Source organism: Vespa crabro, chromosome 21 (genome assembly GCF_910589235.1).
Source record: "Vespa crabro chromosome 21, iyVesCrab1.2, whole genome shotgun sequence".
Taxonomy (NCBI): Eukaryota; Metazoa; Arthropoda; class Insecta; order Hymenoptera; family Vespidae; genus Vespa; species Vespa crabro.
Genome location: NC_060975.1, coordinates 327,267 through 347,303, shown reverse-complemented (window position 1 = coordinate 347,303; position 20,037 = coordinate 327,267). Strand labels below are relative to the sequence as shown.

The 20,037-nt window shown below is 42.4% G+C and overlaps 2 protein-coding genes across 2 annotated transcripts; both read left to right on the top strand.

The window, feature by feature from the left end:
* Window positions 1-117: 117 nt before the first annotated feature.
* LOC124431369 (dynactin subunit 6) lies at window positions 118-1,434 on the top strand. The gene is made up of 5 exons (XM_046979214.1): window positions 118-222; window positions 440-610; window positions 675-802; window positions 881-1,023; window positions 1,111-1,434. The coding sequence occupies exons 1-5, from the start codon at window positions 182-184 to the stop codon at window positions 1,210-1,212; spliced, it is 585 nt and encodes a 194-aa protein (XP_046835170.1). The 5' UTR covers window positions 118-181; the 3' UTR covers window positions 1,213-1,434.
* An 8,919-nt stretch (window positions 1,435-10,353) lies between these two features.
* LOC124431490 (homeobox protein unplugged) lies at window positions 10,354-18,129 on the top strand. Its single transcript, XM_046979470.1, has 3 exons — window positions 10,354-11,688; window positions 11,761-12,102; window positions 17,170-18,129. Exons 1-3 carry the CDS (start codon window positions 11,394-11,396, stop codon window positions 18,003-18,005), a joined length of 1,473 nt encoding a protein of 490 aa, XP_046835426.1. The 5' UTR covers window positions 10,354-11,393; the 3' UTR covers window positions 18,006-18,129.
* Window positions 18,130-20,037: the final 1,908 nt, after the last annotated feature.

The window sequence follows — 20,037 nt, the reverse complement described above, 5'->3', positions numbered from 1 at the left end:
TCTCTATGATAATTCATCGATTTTCTTCTCTATATAACGACGCGTGTATGTAAAGATCAAAAATATGGAAAGAAAGAAAAAACGCGTGCCAACGATATTATTCCGTCTTCTTTTACGTTGACACATGATTCATCTGTTTTAATGTACTCCTTTCCCTCCAGAGTGCGCTTCTGTCCTAAGCATGACGTCTAACATGAGCTCGTCTGTCGGTCGACGTTCCAAGTAAGATATTATTTAATTGTTATTTACAACAATATTTCTTTCAAGTATATTCGTTTGATCAATTACTTTAACTTATTATCAATGATTATCAATATCAACTTTTAACTTTAATATTTTTTCTTCCTTAATAAACTTTTAAAGGTTAGGAACGCGTACTATTCTACGTTCTTTCTTGTCGATTATTCTCCTAACACAATTATTTCGTTTTACCGTTCAGTTTGAAGATAGCTAGTGGAGCGGTAATATGCGACGAAAGTATCTTGAAAGGAGATATCACGATCGGTACAGGTACCGTAGTACATCCTAGGGCAAGCATTTTGGCTGAAGCTGGCCCAATAATTATTGGAGAAGGAAATATTATAGAAGAGATGGCAACGATAGCAAACAGGTAGGACTAACAAATTTTCATATATTTCAAATAGGATCTCTTAATGTCCAATACTTTTATGCAGATCACCACCAGATGCTCCGGAATCCACAATAATACCTGTACAAATAATTGGTAACTATAATGTTTTCGAGGTAGATTGTATCTGCGAAGCGCATAAAGTTGGGGATAACAATATTTTAGAAACTAAAGGTAAATGCATATTGTCCTTCTTCTCGTTTTGCTTTTCTTGTAATTCTACGTTATATTAATCTTTTTTATCTTTTATAGCACACATTTCTAGTGACGTAGAACTAACTAACGGATGTGTAATAGGAACAGCTTGTTCCTTAGTAGAACAGGAAACTGTTCCAGAAAATACTGTAATATATGGCAGCAGATGCCAACGAAGAGAAATGAATGACAAACCATTCGTAATGATGAGACAATTTTTTAACAACACCTTTAATATTCCTATATCCCTTGTATCTAAATTTAATATTACTCTGCTTTCGCTTTAGCCACAGGTAGGACAACTCGACTATCTAATGAGGATATTACCAAATTATCATCATTTAAGGAAGCCTAATGTGAAATCAATGAAAGTAGAACCGACGATATAACCATGGAATTGTTGTCACACATTTCTAAGAGAAAAACATATATCCAACTCAAACTATAGCAGTTATATTCTCTATATGCATAAATACGATAAAACTTATGTGTAAAGTACTTTATATGGTGTCAGAAAAATAATGATACTTGAAATAATTTATGTCAGTTATCGTATACTTGATAATAATAATAATATTATTGCACTTTGTAAATAAATCAATCAAAATCCATTGCTTTGTTAAATAATATTTTACGATGGACACGCATTTAACCAATAACACAGATCGCTTCAAGGTCTCGTATACATTGAAATTTGCCCATCTATGACAACTTTTTTATTCGACGCAAATAAAAGGACATCTCGATAATACGATATATTATACTGAAATAAAACTTATTATATCATTAAAAAATAATATAAATTAACATACCAGTTCGTGAAAATTAAGGAGCGTAACTTATACTCGATGCAAAGGTCACAAACACGGTGTGATGAGATTGTACGGAAGCACATTCGTTTTATTTATTTTATTCAAATCCGTAATTCTTGACTGTCACTAAATTTTAACAAGAAAAACACATACCACCATTATCATCCTCTTCTCCATTCAAACTAACCGAATGATGCAAGAAGTACGTTGCAAGTAAAACTGTCGCGCTTCCTGATTGGCTGTTTCTTTCGCGGGATTTACTAATTTTTAAACATATCGATGAATCATCTCCAAAATTATTTTCAATGCTACTTGAAGTTATATGATTATCATTATGTTCAGGAACGTTATTATTTAATTCGTAACAATTAATGTCACGGCTAAATGAATCAAATTCATCGCGTCGTCACATATGAAAATTTAATGCAAATAATTATACACGTACTATACGTCTCAAAAAATGATATCATTTCGATTGTGCTATTATTACTGCGTAATGAAACAGATTTTATATTCTTCTTAAATTTATCTAATAATTATGTCTCTTTTATCGAGTAATCACCAATATTCTGACGCATTTAGAAATAATAAAAATAGTTCATTCACAAATGGATCAAAAATTATCGTTAGTCATTACCTTAGTTTTTACTCGACAGATGAAACAGTACATTCTGTAGTTCGATCTTGCCACGAAAAGATGGCAGCATATTCATGAATAGAAAGATCAAAAATATATATATATATATATATATTTGTGTGTGTGTGTGTGTGTATGTACATATAAAATAAAGAAGAAAGAAAAATAAATTTGTGGTGGAACGTAAAGCTCCAAACGTCACATTCGTTAATTTTTTGTTATAATTGCAACTAGTATAGCAAGTACATCTCAATTGTCAAATATATTCATTTCGAAAGTTTTATATACGCAAAAAGATCACATTGAAAATAATGAGTCCTTTGAGCGGCATCTCTTACCGACGTCAAACTATTTCAACGGGAGATCGGTTCTTTCGTTTTATTTCTCGTCTTCCAATGAAAACTCCCTTAGAGAATTCATTGCGTCGCAATGCTAAACGCTACACCTATGAATATGAATTAGCATCTCCTAGCGAGAGGGGGATTTTGGTTGCAAACCATTTATCGCTTCCGTCAGCTTTAACCAACCTGCGACAGTGATTCTCAATCGATCGTTTCGTCTTCTATTCAAACTTGACCATCCAAAAAATTGTGAAAAAAAATTCTCTCCTACCAAAGAGGATACCGTAAAATGATGTCGTAAACTCGAATCTTTCAGGAAAATCTTGATATACGTTTATGTACGTACATGTACGTATGTATATGTGAGTATATATATATATATATATATATATATATATATATATATATATGTATAGACGTATAATGAAAAAATCGTTGAACGAAGGATAGAAGAAATGTAAAAAGTAAAGGACAGAGAGGGATTCGCAAGTGGCGTTTTATTTTAATGATCGTCCGTGGCAACCCCCTGCGGCGGTGGTAACTCTTGTCGCCCGAAAGTGGTGACCCGAGAGAGCTGTCATATTTTGACGTCCGCAGCGGGCGTCGTATGAGAGAAGGGAGGGAGGAGAAGAGAAAGAGGAGAAGAGGGTTGAGATTATTTTTCATGGCATTACGCCGCTCTCGAGGTAGTGGGCTGAGTCGAATTCCCAAGAAGGGAGAGGGTAACGAGGGGAAAAGCCCTAATGGCTCGACGACGAATTTACGTAAGCTTTTATCAACGCTCTCGCTATCCTCCCTCCCCTTGACTCGTCATCAAGAACGGAAGAGACTGCGGTTTCTCGGTGACTCTTGTCATATCAAAATCCCTCTTTGCTTTCTTCGAAATGTGACATAGGATATCTTAGAAGAACGTCGACGAAATTCTTGTGTATCTAATTCAACAAATTATCCTACCAATTCATCATCCCCGAATGATAAAAAAGAAAAATCGCAGGATGCATATTAGCGATAAAAACGATCGTTACGTCCAAAATAAAGAACCACGAGGTGTCTCGAACATTTTCGCCGGCGGAATGAATGAAATGGGGTGGGGACTGAGAGAGAGAGAGAGAGAGAGAGAGAGAGAGAAAGCGGTTAAGCATTGATTGCAAGCCATCATATCGTGACGAGCGTCGACACGAGCGTCGACGGACAGGCCCAGGAGGAGGGTAGAAAACGGGGTGGTTCGGCGAGCACGACCAGTACGCTTGTCGTTTCTCGCATCAGCCATATCGCACCCTCAACATCATCGCCACCGCTATCGTTCGTCCTTCTCGTCCTCGCCGGTTCGGAGTAACGCTTTTCCCCTTCCGCGTGCGCGCGCGTCGGCTTCCAGTCGCGCAACGCAAATTGACGTCTGCAGACACGAGCTCGAGGTAGCTAGCTAGCTAGCTAGCTCGAGTGGCAAACGAGAGTGACGAGCGTTACGAATCCGCGACTCGCTTAACATTTCCATTGTGAGCCCTTTCTCCCCTTCTCCCCCACCCTCTCTCTCTCTCTCTCTCTCTCTCTCATCGTTCGATTGTGAGTCCCCGACACTCGCAAATGCCGCGGCGAAAGGAAGCGAAATTGAAAAGGGACTTGAAAAGGGAAAGAGAAACGGCGCATAACATCGGACTAAACTTCTCTCTTCGTTAGGCGCGTGTCTGCAATTGTGTTTCGTGCCTTTATACAATTCCTGACAACGTCGAAGGAATACCGCATATATAATGTCGATGATCGTTCTTTAACACGAGTCAGGGAACATAGCATTTGCCACAATTATCTACGGTTCCTTATCTTAGATAAGCTCCATCTATTAACGCCATTAAGACAGGAAACGAATCAATCGACGTAACGAATAATACCTTCTCTTACTCGAGCGACGATTAGAGAAAGATAGAAAAGGCGAGAGAGAGAGAGAGAGAGAGAGAGAGAGAGGAATCAAAGGATCGGATCCGCCCACGAGGCCGTCCAAAGGGAAACCACCCGTAAAATCCAAAAGGGGTGCAGCATAGCTCGAGCGGTGGCGGTGGCAGCGGCGGCGGCGACTCTGTGACGCGATTATGCTAACGAAGTTATTCTATTGTAGCGCTGTTTACAACGACGTGCGCATTAAGGCTATACCGGAACAATAGCGCCGACGATACTCTCACAGGGGAATCCTCGGAAATCGTGCCAACGTTAATACCGTACGCCTATATCGCTTCCAAGAGGAAATTGCTACCGACCTCGTCGTTCTCTTAACGAGACAATGGCTCGTTTCGTGTTTAAAACATTAAAAAAAAAAAAAAAAAAAAAAAGAAGTAGAAGAAAAAAATAAAAGGGAGAAAGGAAAAAATTAGATTGGAGACGATCGCTCATCCCTTCGACGTTAATTCCTACCACAGTAAACCTATTCATGAACGAAACGAGGCAGGTAACAATGATCCAAATCCATTGATTCGGAACGGACTAATCTTTTACACTTGGATGCATTATAAAGATTCCAAGTGATGTTTTGCACGATCCATATTATCTTATTTTTTACTTTACTCGCTAGTTGTAACATTTATAAGTATAGAAGCCCGAGCATGTCGTCGTATTCGCCATTTCTTATCTTTCTTCATCTTTACTATTTACTTTCTCCGATTATTATTCCAATGATGTTTCGAATATAAGCACGAATGTTAAACCTACGCAATAATTCGTGCGCGTGACGCGCCAATACATCATATTGCATCCCAAGTTCGAAAGTGCGAATGAACCTTGCAGGAAAGATTCGAATTTAAACAATATACCGGAGAAGAGAGGGAGAAACGAATGGTCTTACCTTCTCGCCTGGTTACCCTCTATGGCTTGGGGCGCCACTTGACTCGTATTTAACTTTCAAATCTAAGTATTTTATGCCTTTTGCATCTTAATGTCCTTCTCGATTCACGGCCTCCATGGAACCTCTTTTTTTTCGCTTGCTTTTCACCCCCTTATGTGTGTTCTCTCCACGAAATCTATACATATTTTCATGGCTGTCGTCGTACATTTCCCCGCTACATAAATTCACGCGTCGTCGGTGTTATCGATCGTTCGAACTTCGTTAGAGAAATCTATAAAAGAAAAGCATCAAAGTAAGAAAAAGATACTCGGTGTAAGAATTGGAATAAAACATAAGTTGTATGGATCGACTGGTTTAACGAGAGAAAAAGCAAGAAGAAAAATATCGAGGACTCGTATAGGACACGGTCTAAGTTGTTGTACCCAGTGCGTACCGACGCCACGTCGATTCGAGACGCGAGTAATTCATGCTCCAACGATCCTGGCATTTATGTGTCCAACGAAGCGTGGCGACGCTTCGACGGGATTATTTGTAGGATCTCGCCGTATACTCGACGTTTCCGCTGAATCCTTTGTGTCGACGGTCCGTTACCGCGCCACGAAACGTTTCCAAGACGCATTTTGGGGTGCGCTTAGAAGCGACTTTGATTTTCGCGATGAATGGGACGAAAAGAAAAAGAGAGATAAGGGAATCGATTCCTCCACGAAATCGCGAATGTGTTTGCGAAAGAAAAAAAGAAAAGAAAAAAAAAAGTATAAATAGACAGCACCGATGCACGGGGTGTCTGTCGATCGTTTACTTTTATTATATCAATTACGACGAACGACGAGATACGGGAGGACCATAGGATTGACTAAGTGGAAAATCGTTATATCGAATCGTATCGATCGCGATCTCAACGGGATGACAAATAAACAAACTTTATCCATAAAAATAATAAGCCGAATAGAAAGCCGTTATAGAAAAAGTTGGACGAGGCAAGTTTACTTTCTGAACTTTTCACTTTGTAAACGTGGAAACGCGCGTTGAAATCGTCGCGGTTATATTCATTTTCATAAACGAGACCGACAGACAGAATCGGGATCATCGAGCGTGCGTGTAATTGCTTTTTTCTTTCATTCCTATCGCAGAGAAAGCGAACGAAAGAGAGACGTAGAAGATATATAGGGTCGTTCGGGGTTCTCCCGGTTGGTCGGGACACTTCAAAGCACGACAGTGGCGCATTCGGATGCACGGAGCAAGCCGACAGACGTCGTTCGTCTCGAGAACAGGAACGAACTTCGTACCAGATAATCTTCGTCTCGTCGTCGGCCCTCTGTACGATACTCGTACATGCTTTGCCTTCGACGAAAGGGGAAGAGAAAGATGAGAGAGAGAGAGAGAGAGAGAGAGAGAGAGAGAGAGAGAGAAAAGTAGAGAGAACGTAAATGGCATTCTTCTAATTTGTCGGCACGACTTTGTCGGCTAATCAATCGACTTCGTGATTACCATGCGCCACAGCGTTAAACAACGCGACCGCCTTCTCCTCGGTTTCACCGCGTACTTTTCTATCTATCTACGTATCTGTTCCTCCGAACGAGCAAGGTGTACGCTCACGCACGCGTGTCACACGCACGTCAGGACTCGTGTCCACACGTGCGTCCTTCTCGAAGCGCCGCACCGTGTCGCCGACATTCACGATTTTTCCTTTTTCATCGAACACACACGTGTCCATATACGCGTACCTTATCCTCTTTCCCTGATCTAATTCCACGTTCTAAACAAGGGCCATCTTGATTTTCTCTCTGATTTAAAAATATATATTCGAACGGAAGCATCTATTCGTTGAGAGAGTTTCCTATGTATTTTTCTCTTTTCCTTTTCTTTCTTTTTTCCTTAAAAAAAAAAAAAAAAGAAAAATAAAAAAACAAAAAACAGAAAAAAAGAGAGAAAAAGAGAAAAAAAGAAAAGGTAAATATCACCAACACACTTGTCGCGCGGACGCCACGACGGACAAAAAGTGGGAGGTAATTTATAGGAGGCTGAATCGAGGAGCGTTGAAGACGTTAAACGGGCGTCCTGTCTAAATCAAGTTAATCGTACGCGACACGACTAAACGGGCTGCTATCTTGGGACGAAGCTCGAGGTCGAGCAGCGTGCGAGGCTGAAACGGGACCGTGTTTTCGATTACGCGTGAAATGAAGGCGGCGATGCGTGTGTCTTTTACGTTGAGAAAGAGAGAGAGAGAGAGAGAGAGAGAAACAGTATCCGTAAAACCGTGCAAACTTACAAGAAACTATGTAACGATCCTTTTAGAAAAACGATTACTTTTTGCACGCATGATTCCATGAAGGAAGATGATTATAAGGATTGGTCAAAGTCATAACCCTTTCAATGTCAAAGAGTGTACGTTTGACTTTGTAGATCGTTTTCCTCCTCCCTCTAATCGACATCGATACTTTCGATATTATTCTCGATCTCAAGTAGCCGTACTCGCAAACGAAAGAAATTTCCATCGGAAGTAAGGCTCGAAGGAGGAGTATCTCCCACATTCATAATTCCGGTCGAGCTTAAGCGTGCGCTTCTGACACGAAGGTAGTGGATGTCTCTCTCTCTCTCTCTCTTTCTCTCTAATATGTATATATATATATATATATATGTAGGTGCATAGATAAGCCATGACGTCCCTCTTAAGCGTCGTGTATAATTTGTCCGGAACTACCGACAAAACGGAGGAGGGAGTCTTGGGCTAATCCATTACAAACGCGCCGGTAAACGTGCCGTCTCATTTTCTCAACGCCCACCAATTTGCTAACCATCGATTTCGTTCGTTCGCGGCACGCACTTGCCGCGTCACGCAAACGCGTCTGTCCCGTTCCCTTCGATTCGCGATTCCTCGTTTCTTTTTCCATTTTTTTTTTTTTTCTTTTTTCTTTCCATTCTTCCTCCATCTTTTTCGAGGAGCAGCCAGCCACGTTGCTCGACATTTCGACGTTGATCGATCGAAAAAAATAGCGGAGGAAGAAAGAAATGGTCGAAAACGTGTAAGACCGACCGATCCCATGGATGTACATGCACATACATATAGATATACATATAAATATATCACGTTTCCCAGTCGACGAAGCGGCAGGCAATTAAAAGATGCTCGACTCGACTCGAAAAACGAACGAAGAACGTCGAGCATATCGCGGCTCCGAGAGTCGAGGCGTTTAAGAGTCGACGGTTTCCGTTCACACGTGCGTAACGACGCGCGTTGCGGGTCGCGCAAGGACGCCTCTGCCGCGAAAAACAAAGAAGCGGGTTTACCAAGAGCTTACTTCGGGACAGAGAGAGAGAGAGGGAGAGAGAGAGAGAGAGAGAGAGGAGAACAAGATTTAAGGCCGTCTGAGCATCCGTACGGCCACGGCATCGCGAACAATTTCAGTTATGAGCAATGATCATCGATTTCTCTTTCCTTTAAAAATGGACGCGACTAACGTTAAAAAAAAGGAAAAAAAGAATAACATCTGTTATTCCGTTGAATAACGAGCGCGTGTAATATACGGAGCATACTGGTCGCGGGGTCTCATCAAGTGATACATCGAAATGTACCACTTGAATCGAATGAATGAACGAGTTCGTCGAACTCTGGCGGGGTTTTTTTTTTCCTTTTCCTTTCTGTTTATTCCGGCGAGTCGAGTCGATTCCAAGAATTTTTATAGGTCAATGGAATACCATATATGGAGCGTCGCCGCGTATGCGTACTACATAGATATACGTTGTGTAAAAGCGTAAGCGTGTTTATATCGGTAAGCTATTATAGTTAGCACCACGATTTAAGGACACGAGTCTTTACATAATTGAAGAACGAGTCGCGTTCGTTGAAACGAATCATCTTTCTCTCATAATGACAATTTATAAAGTTGATTAATTATTCAAAATTGACAAAGATTTAAAGGAGAAAAATCATGGCGAAAGGAGGATTGGTTCAATGCCAAAATATAAATCGTTGCGAGTTCGATTATACAGATATAGTTTGATATTATGGATGCAATATACGGTGGAATAAAACATTCGATGTCGCTGTGCCACGACGTAAATCATAGGTCCTCTCGTACGAAGTAGACGAATGAAAAGAAAGCAAAAGGAAGCTATCTAAAAATAGCAAAGATCTCGAGTAGAAATCTCTCGATTCTCGCGAGAGAGGGACGTCATGGTTAGGCGAGCAGACGCAACGAATCCGTTTCGGTCGAGTTTTCCGCGAATCTCAACTCGGATATTTAGGAATTTGTGCTTTACAATGCGTTAACTGGCAGTTTGACCATCTATGAAAACGCTCGCGTGCTCTCGATGAATTCTCGTTTCCGTTTCTTCGTCAGTTAAGCTGCATAAGTTCGCTTCTTTTGTCGAAGACGTTTGCATGCACCGTAAAACCTCTCTCCTCTTTATCTCTGGTAACGCATCGTAAAACCGTATCCGCCGTACGCGGAAGTCGAATGCTTTTCCTGCGCTTAAAATGTCCAATGTTACCGAAAGGTTCCACCTCGAAAAATTATTATTCGCCTAGATATTTTTAGCGGAGCGTCTTTCTATTTACTCGTGCGTTTTATTTTTTCGGCCAGGAGACACACACGGTAGGAGACGTTGCGGCGACTCTTCAGCTCGAAAATTCTCAGCCTGATGTCTCTCTCTCCCCCCTCCCCCTGCCTTTTGGTACGACGCCTTCGTTTAACTTTAGATTCGGTTAAGCCCAATTAGAGTCACGTCACGTTAACGAGCATCGAAATAACGTCGCCATTAGCTCGATGTTAGCGATTAGTTTGGCTCGAAAACGAGCTAACAAGCTGGAGACTGGATTATAATCTTCCACTTCTTTCAAATCGCATTAATCAAGTTTCGTAATCGAAAAAGAAGTATCTAGATTTATCGTATAATTACGAGAAGAAAGCTGATGGACGTAACGCCAACGCAAATGCGAATGGAGTTACGGGATGATGTTTCGTACGTATGATGAGAGGACATCATCGTTAACGAGCCACGACGCTGTAGCCCACCAAACACGTTCTTCTCCCGCGTATTTTTATAGCTCTCACTCGCGAAAGACCAACGTGTTTCCCATTAGCTCGATCACCGAGGAATTCTTAACGAAGGAAAATGAGGGGATGAAAATCGGTGAAAAGAGGATAAAATGAACGGACAAATCGTGAAAAGGAAGTATGAACGATATCGTTGATATCGTTGGGTTCGCGAAGGAGACGACCCTTGGAGGATCGAGTTCACGGAGAAGGTTCAGACGAAGACGAGATATCTCGAGAAAAGTGCGAGAGAGCAGCAAGATGGCGGATAGGCACGAATAGGCGGCGTCCCTACGACGTCGTTGGCTGTAGCGTTGGCCAATGGTTGCGCGAGGAAGGCCTCGAAATGCCACGACCACTGCCAGTCGCGAGTTTGCCCGAGAAGCAGGGACGTTGAGAAGCCGGGACAAACACGAGGAGCGCGACGTCGGGGAGACAGGAATTAAAATGCGCCCGACGAGCTTCGCCAGTCACCCGTCGACTCGTGCCCGATAAGGTCGATGCACGTTACTTCTCCTCTCGTTGCTTCTTCTCTCTGCCTATTTTCGCGTGGACTGTGACGTCGTCGCCGTCTCTCTCTCTCTCTCTCTCTCTCTCTCTCTCTCTCTCTCTCCCTCTGTGTAAATATATCCATCCATGTGATCGAGAGATGCGATGAATTAACATGTGTCAGGATGAGGACAAGAGCTTCAAAGTTCTGTGTTGAGATCCGTGAGAAATAGGAGAAGGAAGGCAGAGATAGATCGTGCAAAGTACGTTCGATGGATCCATGGATTTAATGGACGAACGATATTTGTGATTCTTGAAGAGAAATCGAGAATCCTGTTGGAAGATAATTAAAATGACGTTCGTTCGATAGGTCGGACGATGCATTTTTTTCGGTGAAAAAGGTTAAAGAGATTTTTTGATCGAACATGGACGTGGATTCGAATATCGAAGAAACGGAGTTGGACGTTGGTTCAGCGAGCGACGAATTGGAAACGTCGATCGCCGAATCTAAGATCGCTCGACGTCCAACGCCAAAGCCATTTACCATCGAGAGTCTCATAGGAAGTTGCACGGGTGCAAGAGGGAATTGTACCGGTGACATCGGTATGTCGAAGAACGAAAAGACCAATGGAAATGAAGAAGGTAGTGAAAGGGAGAGAGAATATCTTTATCAACGACATTATCTTGCGACGGCTGCGGCTGCTACTGCTTTGCCATCAGGTTGGTCTCGAGTTTCAAACATTTTAAAAGCATTAAATAAGGATTGCAAAGCGAAGGAATCGTTGATTTTAGGTTTTGGTGTACCGTTGAGTTTGTACGGGGCTTGGCTACCTATGCGAATGTATGGCGGCGGCGGTGGCGGCGGCGGCGGCGCCGGCAGTGCTTCCGGCGTCCCAATGTTACCGCCACATTCCTCGGTCAGTTATCCTTCTCATCAGGATTTGCACCAGAATCGATTAGCTCACCATTTGGGAGCCGGTACGAATCATCTTCAGGGTGCGGCTTATCCCAACAACAACACCTTCCATCGGTCTATAAATCAGCGTGGATCTACCAGTTTCACGGACAGCGACGACGAAGGTAGCATCGACTCACCGCCTTCTCCTGTTCACGATCTCTCCAAATCGAGACTAGGTGAGTTTTTTCAAGAGGCTTTAAAAACAAAGACTCTTACAAGTAAGCTTGTGTCGATTCGACGAAAGAAACGATTCGAAGAAAGTATTAAAAATGGAAATTGCTATACGTCTTCGATTTCGTGGAAAGGCGCTTGAAATTCGACCAGGATCCACCGTCCACTGTAGGTGTAGTAAAGGAGTCCCACCATTACACACGTCGTTTGTGAGAGCGTACGTATACTCGCACGCAAGCTATAAGGTAGGAGAGCCTTCTCGATAAAATAATTTATGCACGCTACCGTGTATCTCGTTCCTTTGCCGGTCGATTCGATCGTAGGGTACCGCGCATCGTGGGAGAACGTTGATGGAATTCGTAAACGCTCGTTAATCCGATGCGATTTCTCGCGTTTCGCGAAATCCTCGTACATGAGGGAGGAGCATGCGTCCCCCTCTCCCTCCTTCTTTTTCGACCGTCATCATCTCGTCCCATCGCGACTTTTTTTTCCCGCTCCCTTCTTTTCCTTCTTATATTCCTTACCATTACGTAAATACAATAAAAAAAAAAAAAAAGGAACCTCCGAATAAAACCTAATATTAATTTTATGCAATTTCAAATTCGTACGAGTCGGTAAAAAATTTTTAATATCCACGAATAAAAATACTTTAGAATAATTCTTGAATTGCACATAATTAATTCGTCATAATCAACGAGGACGAAATTTAATGATCGGCATTAAAACTCTTGAATAAAGGGTATCAAGTTGGAGTAAGACGGGTCTCTCTTTATCTTGATAAAAAAATCATTCGCTGACTCGAATAGAACCGTGACCCAAATCTTACGTACGTCCTCATGGGTGAAATTCATCGATAGAATTTATCGATTCGGATAAAAAACTCAATTTTACGATAGCTAATTGGACGTTGTAACAGCTATCGTTCTCGAAAAAATATCGTAAGTGTCAATAATCAAACAGGAACGTTTTCGACGTGTCGCATCGAGATATATCCTGAATGGCGAGCGCGACTAATTCTCGGAAAATAAGAATAATGAAAATTCCTAGACATAGATGGTAGAGAGATTGGGGAGAAATAGTATAGGAGGAAGGTTCGAAAGTCGAAACTCACAAAAGACCGCGAAGGATCACCGATCACGTATTTCCGAAGGTAGCGGGCCGAATGGACGATCGACGGTAGCCGCGCGCTTTTATTCGTGGCCGGTCACTTTTTATTGATGTACCGCCGACCGAATCAATTTTGTATGCACGACGAAATGGCTTCGGGGAATCTGTCATCGGTCATTTATGACACACAGTGCCGAAGTCCTTGCGTTCGCGACGACGATAATGACGCGACCACTGTCTCCTTGTCAAAACTTTTATCCAAAAATGAGATTATCGCAAACCTGTGTGCACGATGATACCCTTTAAATTTTTTATGACCAATTCTCCTCGCTCGTTCCTATCTAATCTAACGATTTACATCCTACTTTTGTTTCAATTGAACGAGAGGGAAAGGAGGTTTTTTTGGTATGCAAGACGGACGATTTTTTTGGAATAGCTCATTAGAGATTTACAACGACGCTGACGTGGAAGACGACGAATGCAATTATGCATGGTGGTAATCGATCGGTAATCACGTATGCGAGCTTGGAAAATTCGGGGAATGTATTTGATATTTGTAACACGCTCGAATAATTAACCAAGAGACTAGGAGGTAGGTGGGCAACGCGCTAAAGAGCACACACAGGTGCCAATGAAATCTCTTTTTCCCGCGAAATGAAAATAATTAGAGGTAGGTGCGAAAAGAAAGAAAGGAAAAAATGTTGAAATATGTCGATTATGCAATGTCCCGCATCTCGCTTACAATTAGCGACAATTCGATTAGAAAACAATTTGATAAAGAACGGGATACGGGATCGTCGTCGATCAATATTATGAACACGGAGTGCTCGACGGAGCGTCGAGAGAGAGTTATTCATTCGATGCGGCTTTCAAACGCAAACAATGTATGAATTAAAGAAGGGATTATCGATGAATAATGAAACATGAAACTCTCTTGGACATAAAAAAAAAAAAAAAAAAAAAAAAAAGAAAGAAAGAAAGAAAAAGAAACAAAAAAGAAGCGATTTGAAAACGTTGAATCTTATTGAGAAGTAGGTACTTACTTACCTATTATTTACTAGCAATGTAAAAGTTTATTACGAGATTTTTATTGTTGATCTGTGGCTATTATTCGCGAACCATTCAACGAGAGTCCTACGGGACGATGCAACACAACAAAAAGCGATGATGATTTTCGACGAAATACGAAGGACGAGGAATCTCGATTATTGTGAAGCAATTATTCTCGCTAATTTGTGGAATGAGAAGACTTAATGAAATCACCAATACAAAGGAAAACGTTTGTGCGCCGCGTCTCGGTTTATATATCGATCCAAACTACATCCCCTTCTTCCCTTCTGCTCCTTGTCTCTTATACAACGAAGGAGCAGCAACGTCAGGCGACAAACTGCCTGGCCGACCGTTAATAAACCCGATTGAAATTTCATGTCGCATCCAGAAATACCCTCTGCGTCGTCTTGCGCACGCGACTTCCTTCGACGATCCCGATAATTGTTTCCGGTGTCTCTCTCTCTCTCTCTCTCTCTCTCTCTCTCTCTCTCTCTCTCTCTGACGTTTTGCCGATCGACCGCGCGTCGCGCTATATCGGGCATCTCTGCGTCGATCGCGACGAAATTATTCTCGAACGAGGTCACGGTGGTACTTTGTGCCGCAAAGTCTTTATGTACCTATTAAGCCGAAGATGTAACTAATAAAATAAAAGAAGACGATCACAGAGAGAGAGGGAGAGAGAGAGATCAATAGTATAGCTTCACATGTATCTATATCGACTTATCGCTCGATCGAGTCATTTAACGCGATCAAATCATTCGATATTATTATTATTATTCTCTGGCTCGCCTTTGGAAAGAGATCCATCTCCATTCTTCGAAGATAATTCTCGAATCGTAACGACGAACACTCTCTCTATTCGATTCGTGGCCGGTGGTCGGGCCAAATTCCTTCCTCCTCCTCTTCCTCCTCCTCCTATCGTACTGACGTTCACGAGCAAGACCCTAACTTTTTCGCTTTTACCGCAGTTTCCAAACGACGCAACGACTTTTCCTTATTCATTGCCCACCGTGGACCCTGCATCTCGAACGACACGATATGGGAGGATCCGTCGGCGAGATTCGACTATGTTTGAGGCAAAAAAAAACGTGCGCTACCCTCCCGATGACCAGGATCGCGAATTGATTCGATCGATAGACACCACGCTCTCGTAAAAGTATACTCGTTAAAAATGTCCAATAATATTCTCACGTTATCCTCGTCAAGATAGGTCACTCTCAAGAATTTAATTATCCTCGTGATTTAGAATAGCAAAATAATTCATGATCCAATTTAATCGTTTCCGCTCGGCAACTTCCGAGCACCACTAAATTCAACTGATCTAAAACGATATATGAAATTATTACATCGACACTTTTTAATGAGTTCATCGAGACACGGCTGTGTAACTTTGTTTATCGATTGACTCCTTCCGACGATTATTATTATCGTTAAGAACTACACAAAGTTCATTTAACTCTGACAAAAAAAACGAATCGAACGGCAGTAGTAGCTCGATTCGATCTTTAATGGAGAAGAGAGTAGTCTGGAACTTTGAGAGAGAGAGAGAGAGAGAGAACAGCGCAAAGTTTCAATGAAAAACGATCGACGAAGTGGGATCGAAACGCGATTTGGCGTATCGCCAGCGTTTCACTTAGTAGACGGCACCCTGTTGAGAACGTGTTCGTCGCGACGTATGCGCTAGTATGCTTCAATGGAAGAGAAAGATAGATAGAGAGAGAATTTGCTTTGCAGTCCGACGTATCCAGATTCCAAGCGTGCTTTTCACCCAAATAGCTTTAACCGTTTCCTGGAAATACTCGCGCATTTAAGTAATCTTCGCGATAAGAATAAGCTAGAGATAGAGAGAGAGAGAGAGAGAGAGAGAGAGAGAGAGAGAGAGAGAGAGAGAGAGAGAGTAGTACATAAGTCGTGCCTTTTCTCTCATTTCTCATCGCTTTAAAAGCACGCGGTGTTCGTAGAAGTATCAAGTCCTTTTAATTTTTCAACGACTCGCACTCGAGCTTACCGTTCTCCAAAGGCTATTCCGTTAAACATTTTATTGCTCACTATTACTACGCTCGCGCGCATAACCATAAGAATCGAAAGATGCAACCAGCCAGCTCGACAAAGTTGCTCGAAAGACGAAAGGAATGAAGACGCAATATCCTCGTCTAGAAGAGGGGAATCGATCGATTCGATTTTCTCTTCAAGTGTAAAGACTGTCAGGGGACAGCGCGCCCGAGAACAGATGTGCCGAGAAAACTTGCCGTCCAGGCCGATACACGAGCTACTAGCTCGTACGAACGAAGAACACAACCGAGCGAGAGTTCTCGCGGAAGCGTTTTGCCCCGATTCAATCGAAAGTCTTTGAATAAATGAAGGCCGACTCGGGTGCATCAAACTCTCTTGCTCGATCGCTTCGACCGGTCGGTCGCGGTCAAACGTGCTACACCTTCGAAAACAAGGAAATGAAAAAAGAAATCGTGCGAGTTCTTTTTGCATTTTGATCGGAAGCCCGCTCCGAGGCTAAACACCTATTACACAATAATAAGATCCGCTTGAAAGAAGGGAGACTCGCGGACACGACAGGAGAAACGAAATAGAAAGAAAGAAAGAAAGAAAGAAAGAAGAAAAAAGGAAACCTTGGTATGTGGTCGATCGGACCTCTAACTATAATCACTCGCTAGTGCAAGTTGGCTATAACATAATGACGTAATTACTTAATAGCAGACGACCTTTCGAGAATTTGCATAATGTGTTCTACGCGACGGTTGATCAAATTACGACGAAGAACAGTCGAGCGCCGCCGGTAAACGTAGCTATTATAACGAGATTAATACATACGCGTGGACGGTGGAAAATCCTAAGATATGAATTTATACAGTGTGACGTTATATCTTTTTTTTCCCTCTTCCCCTTGTTCTTTCTTTCAGGATCGGAAAATGGACGAGCCTCTGCCGAGAGCGAAGACGAAGGCGGAGGAACGAGCGGTACTGGCGAGGGACTCGATACTACCGACGGCTCCGTCAACGGTACCAGAAGCAACGGTTCTCCCAATGGACAAGGTCACGAAAGTGCCCGTGGAAATTCCTCGTCTAATTCGTCGTCCGGAAACAAAGCTCGCCGTAGACGAACTGCCTTCACGTCGGAACAACTTCTCGAGCTTGAACGGGAGTTCCACGCTAAAAAGTATCTCAGTTTAACGGAGAGATCGCACATAGCGCATGCCCTTAAGCTTTCCGAGGTCCAGGTCAAGATCTGGTTTCAAAATCGTCGAGCAAAGTGGAAGAGAGTCAAAGCTGGGCTCAATGGCAGCGGAGGAATCGGCTCGAACGCTTCGTCGATGTCAAACTCGGGCGCAGCCGGTGGCCGTCACGGTGGAAGTACCGGACAACATACCGGAAACGGTACGAGAATCGTCGTACCAATACCGGTTCACGTGAGTCGATTGGCCGTGAGATCGCATCATCATCATTTGGAGAAATGTGCAAGACCAGCGCGCATAAGAACGACTACGACGACGACGACGACGACGACTGCAACGTCTACGGCAGGAGCAGGGGGGGCGACTGTGAACGAAGTTTGTGCGACTTCGTCCTCCTCGATTCTCGTTTCCGACGCTATGGGTTTGGTGAGCTCCTCGATGAACTTACCCAGTCAATTGCAAAGTTCACCTTTGGCCGTAGGCGTTGGAATCGGCGTAGGCGTCGGATTAAGGGCCTTCAGCGTGCCAGCTCATCGGGATGGACTCAATTCGGCTGGAAGGTAGTGAACGCTCGAATCGCGATCGCTATCGCTCACATCTTCTTTTACTTTTTATCAGGATAACGTTGTTACATATACATTCCCTTCGGCGCAATAATTACCATCTACCTGCTACCGTGAGTCTGAAATCGAGTCTTTTCTTTTTTTCTTTCTTTCCTCCTTTCTTTTTTCTTTCTTTTTTTTTCTTTCTTTGATTTTTTTCTCTTCTTTTTTCTTAATATTCCTCGCACCTTTTTCTCAACGAAAAACCCCTTCTCTCTGGGGGTCTTTAAAGAAAAGAGTCATTGCACCCGGCGCTACTAACTGGATAAGAAAAAGACACACGTGCAAAGCGTAAGAACGAAGGAGTAAAAAGAGTGAACGCGACGGTAGCCGCGACGGTAAATAGACATAAGAATCGAAAGCTGTAAATAGGAACGCGCGTATCTCTAGGATCGTATTGTATATACATCGGTCATGCATATTATAGATAATTTACGTTAGGCACGGTTTTACCCTATCGCGCTCTACTCTGTTACGGTGATATTGTATCGATTTGCCGTGTGATTATCGCAGCTGTATTATACCGGTGTCTCGCAGAACGTTGCGACAACGTTTCTGTATATGTGTGTGTATATATATATATACATATATATATATATATATATATATATATATATATATATATATATATATATATATATATATACATAGATATAGCGCATACTTTGTGTGTGTATCAAAGAGGGCAATAAAAATGTGCGAATATCATACGATATATACATCTATGCATTCATCTTATTTTTCCCGACTTTTTTGCTTATCAAGAGACTCGAAAGAAAAATTAATGAAAGAATCGTTGAGAGAATGAAGCCTTGCTGTTTATCGATTTTATCGTTTCTCTCGTTAATCGGCGATTCGTCCTATATTCATTTTCCAATGATCTTTAAATACCGTTTTAATTCCTCGAGAGATCGAAATAACTTTCTTACCATCCCCTAAAAATAAACGAGTTAGGAGTGACTCACTATTATTCCGTGGAAATAATCGAACGAAAAGCGCAATCTCCACGAAAGGATGTTTTGACAAATCGAGTCTGTGTTTGCCTGCTAGCGTTTGCCTTTTGTCGAATTTCCAAAGTCGAAGGTTAAACGCAGGCTCCCACGGGATCACCTCGTAGCTGGAAATTACCGAGATACACCGCAGGCGTGCCACATTTTCGCAGGCTACGGCGCGTGCTAAGGCCGCTTTTGAAAGAGGGACGCAACGGGAAAATTCGTCGGTCGAACAGCAGCACCTCGTGGGCGTGACCCCATATGCCGTCTCGGAGCTAAAGTGACACAAAAACCATTTTTTTTCTCTCTCACGTTTATAGACATAGGTGTACGTATCACAGGGGTACAGGGTGGGCCCGTTTTTTTTTATCTAAGCCTACTATTTCTACTTAATGCCTGGCTAATTTCGGATATAACTTTTTCAGAATAAGACAATCAGATTTCTTTCTGTCTGGGAAAGTTAGCTATAAAGGACTAAAGTTTTTGACTTACGTAAGAAAACAGTTGGAACGATTCATGGTTCATTTAGGGTAGGTTGTTACAAAGGAGAGAAAATGGTTTTACGGGAGAGAGAAAGAGAGAGACAAAAGAGAAAAATGGAACATAAGGATGAGAGAGAGAGAGAGAGAGAGAGAGAGAGCCAGTCCAAGAAAGAAGTCCAAAGTTGTTCCTAGCAAAATGTATAGTAGGTATAGCGGTATAGAGTGTACACAATGGCGAGGCAGAGTGCATTACGGTTAATACACGAAGGACCGCGGTCGTTTAGTCGACGATCTCGGCAGTTACCGCTTCGCAAGGGATAAATCATCTCCCGATTCCGCCACGCCTACCGGAGGACAGAGAGAAGCGGCTCCCCTCGAGCGTAACGTACGACGTAGACGACGTACCACCGCCGTTCTGTCGTATCGCGCGGTCGATGAGAGAACACTAAAGGGATGGAAAGATTCTTCGTGAACCTTCGAAATAATAAACAACAAAATATAAGGATTCACCTTTCTTGCC

Coding starts and splice junctions, on each gene's coding strand:
- LOC124431369 (XM_046979214.1), top strand. CDS start 182: ATGACGTCTAACATGAGCTCGTCTGTCGGTCGACGTTCCAA. Junction 611..674: donor ATGGCAACGATAGCAAACAG/GTAGGACTAACA, acceptor ACTTTTATGCAG/ATCACCACCAGATGCTCCGG. Junction 803..880: donor CAATATTTTAGAAACTAAAG/GTAAATGCATAT, acceptor TATCTTTTATAG/CACACATTTCTAGTGACGTA.
- LOC124431490 (XM_046979470.1), top strand. CDS start 11,394: ATGGACGTGGATTCGAATATCGAAGAAACGGAGTTGGACGTTGGTTCA. Junction 11,689..11,760: donor TGCTACTGCTTTGCCATCAG/GTTGGTCTCGAG, acceptor CGTTGATTTTAG/GTTTTGGTGTACCGTTGAGT. Junction 12,103..17,169: donor TCTCTCCAAATCGAGACTAG/GTGAGTTTTTTC, acceptor TCTTTCTTTCAG/GATCGGAAAATGGACGAGCC.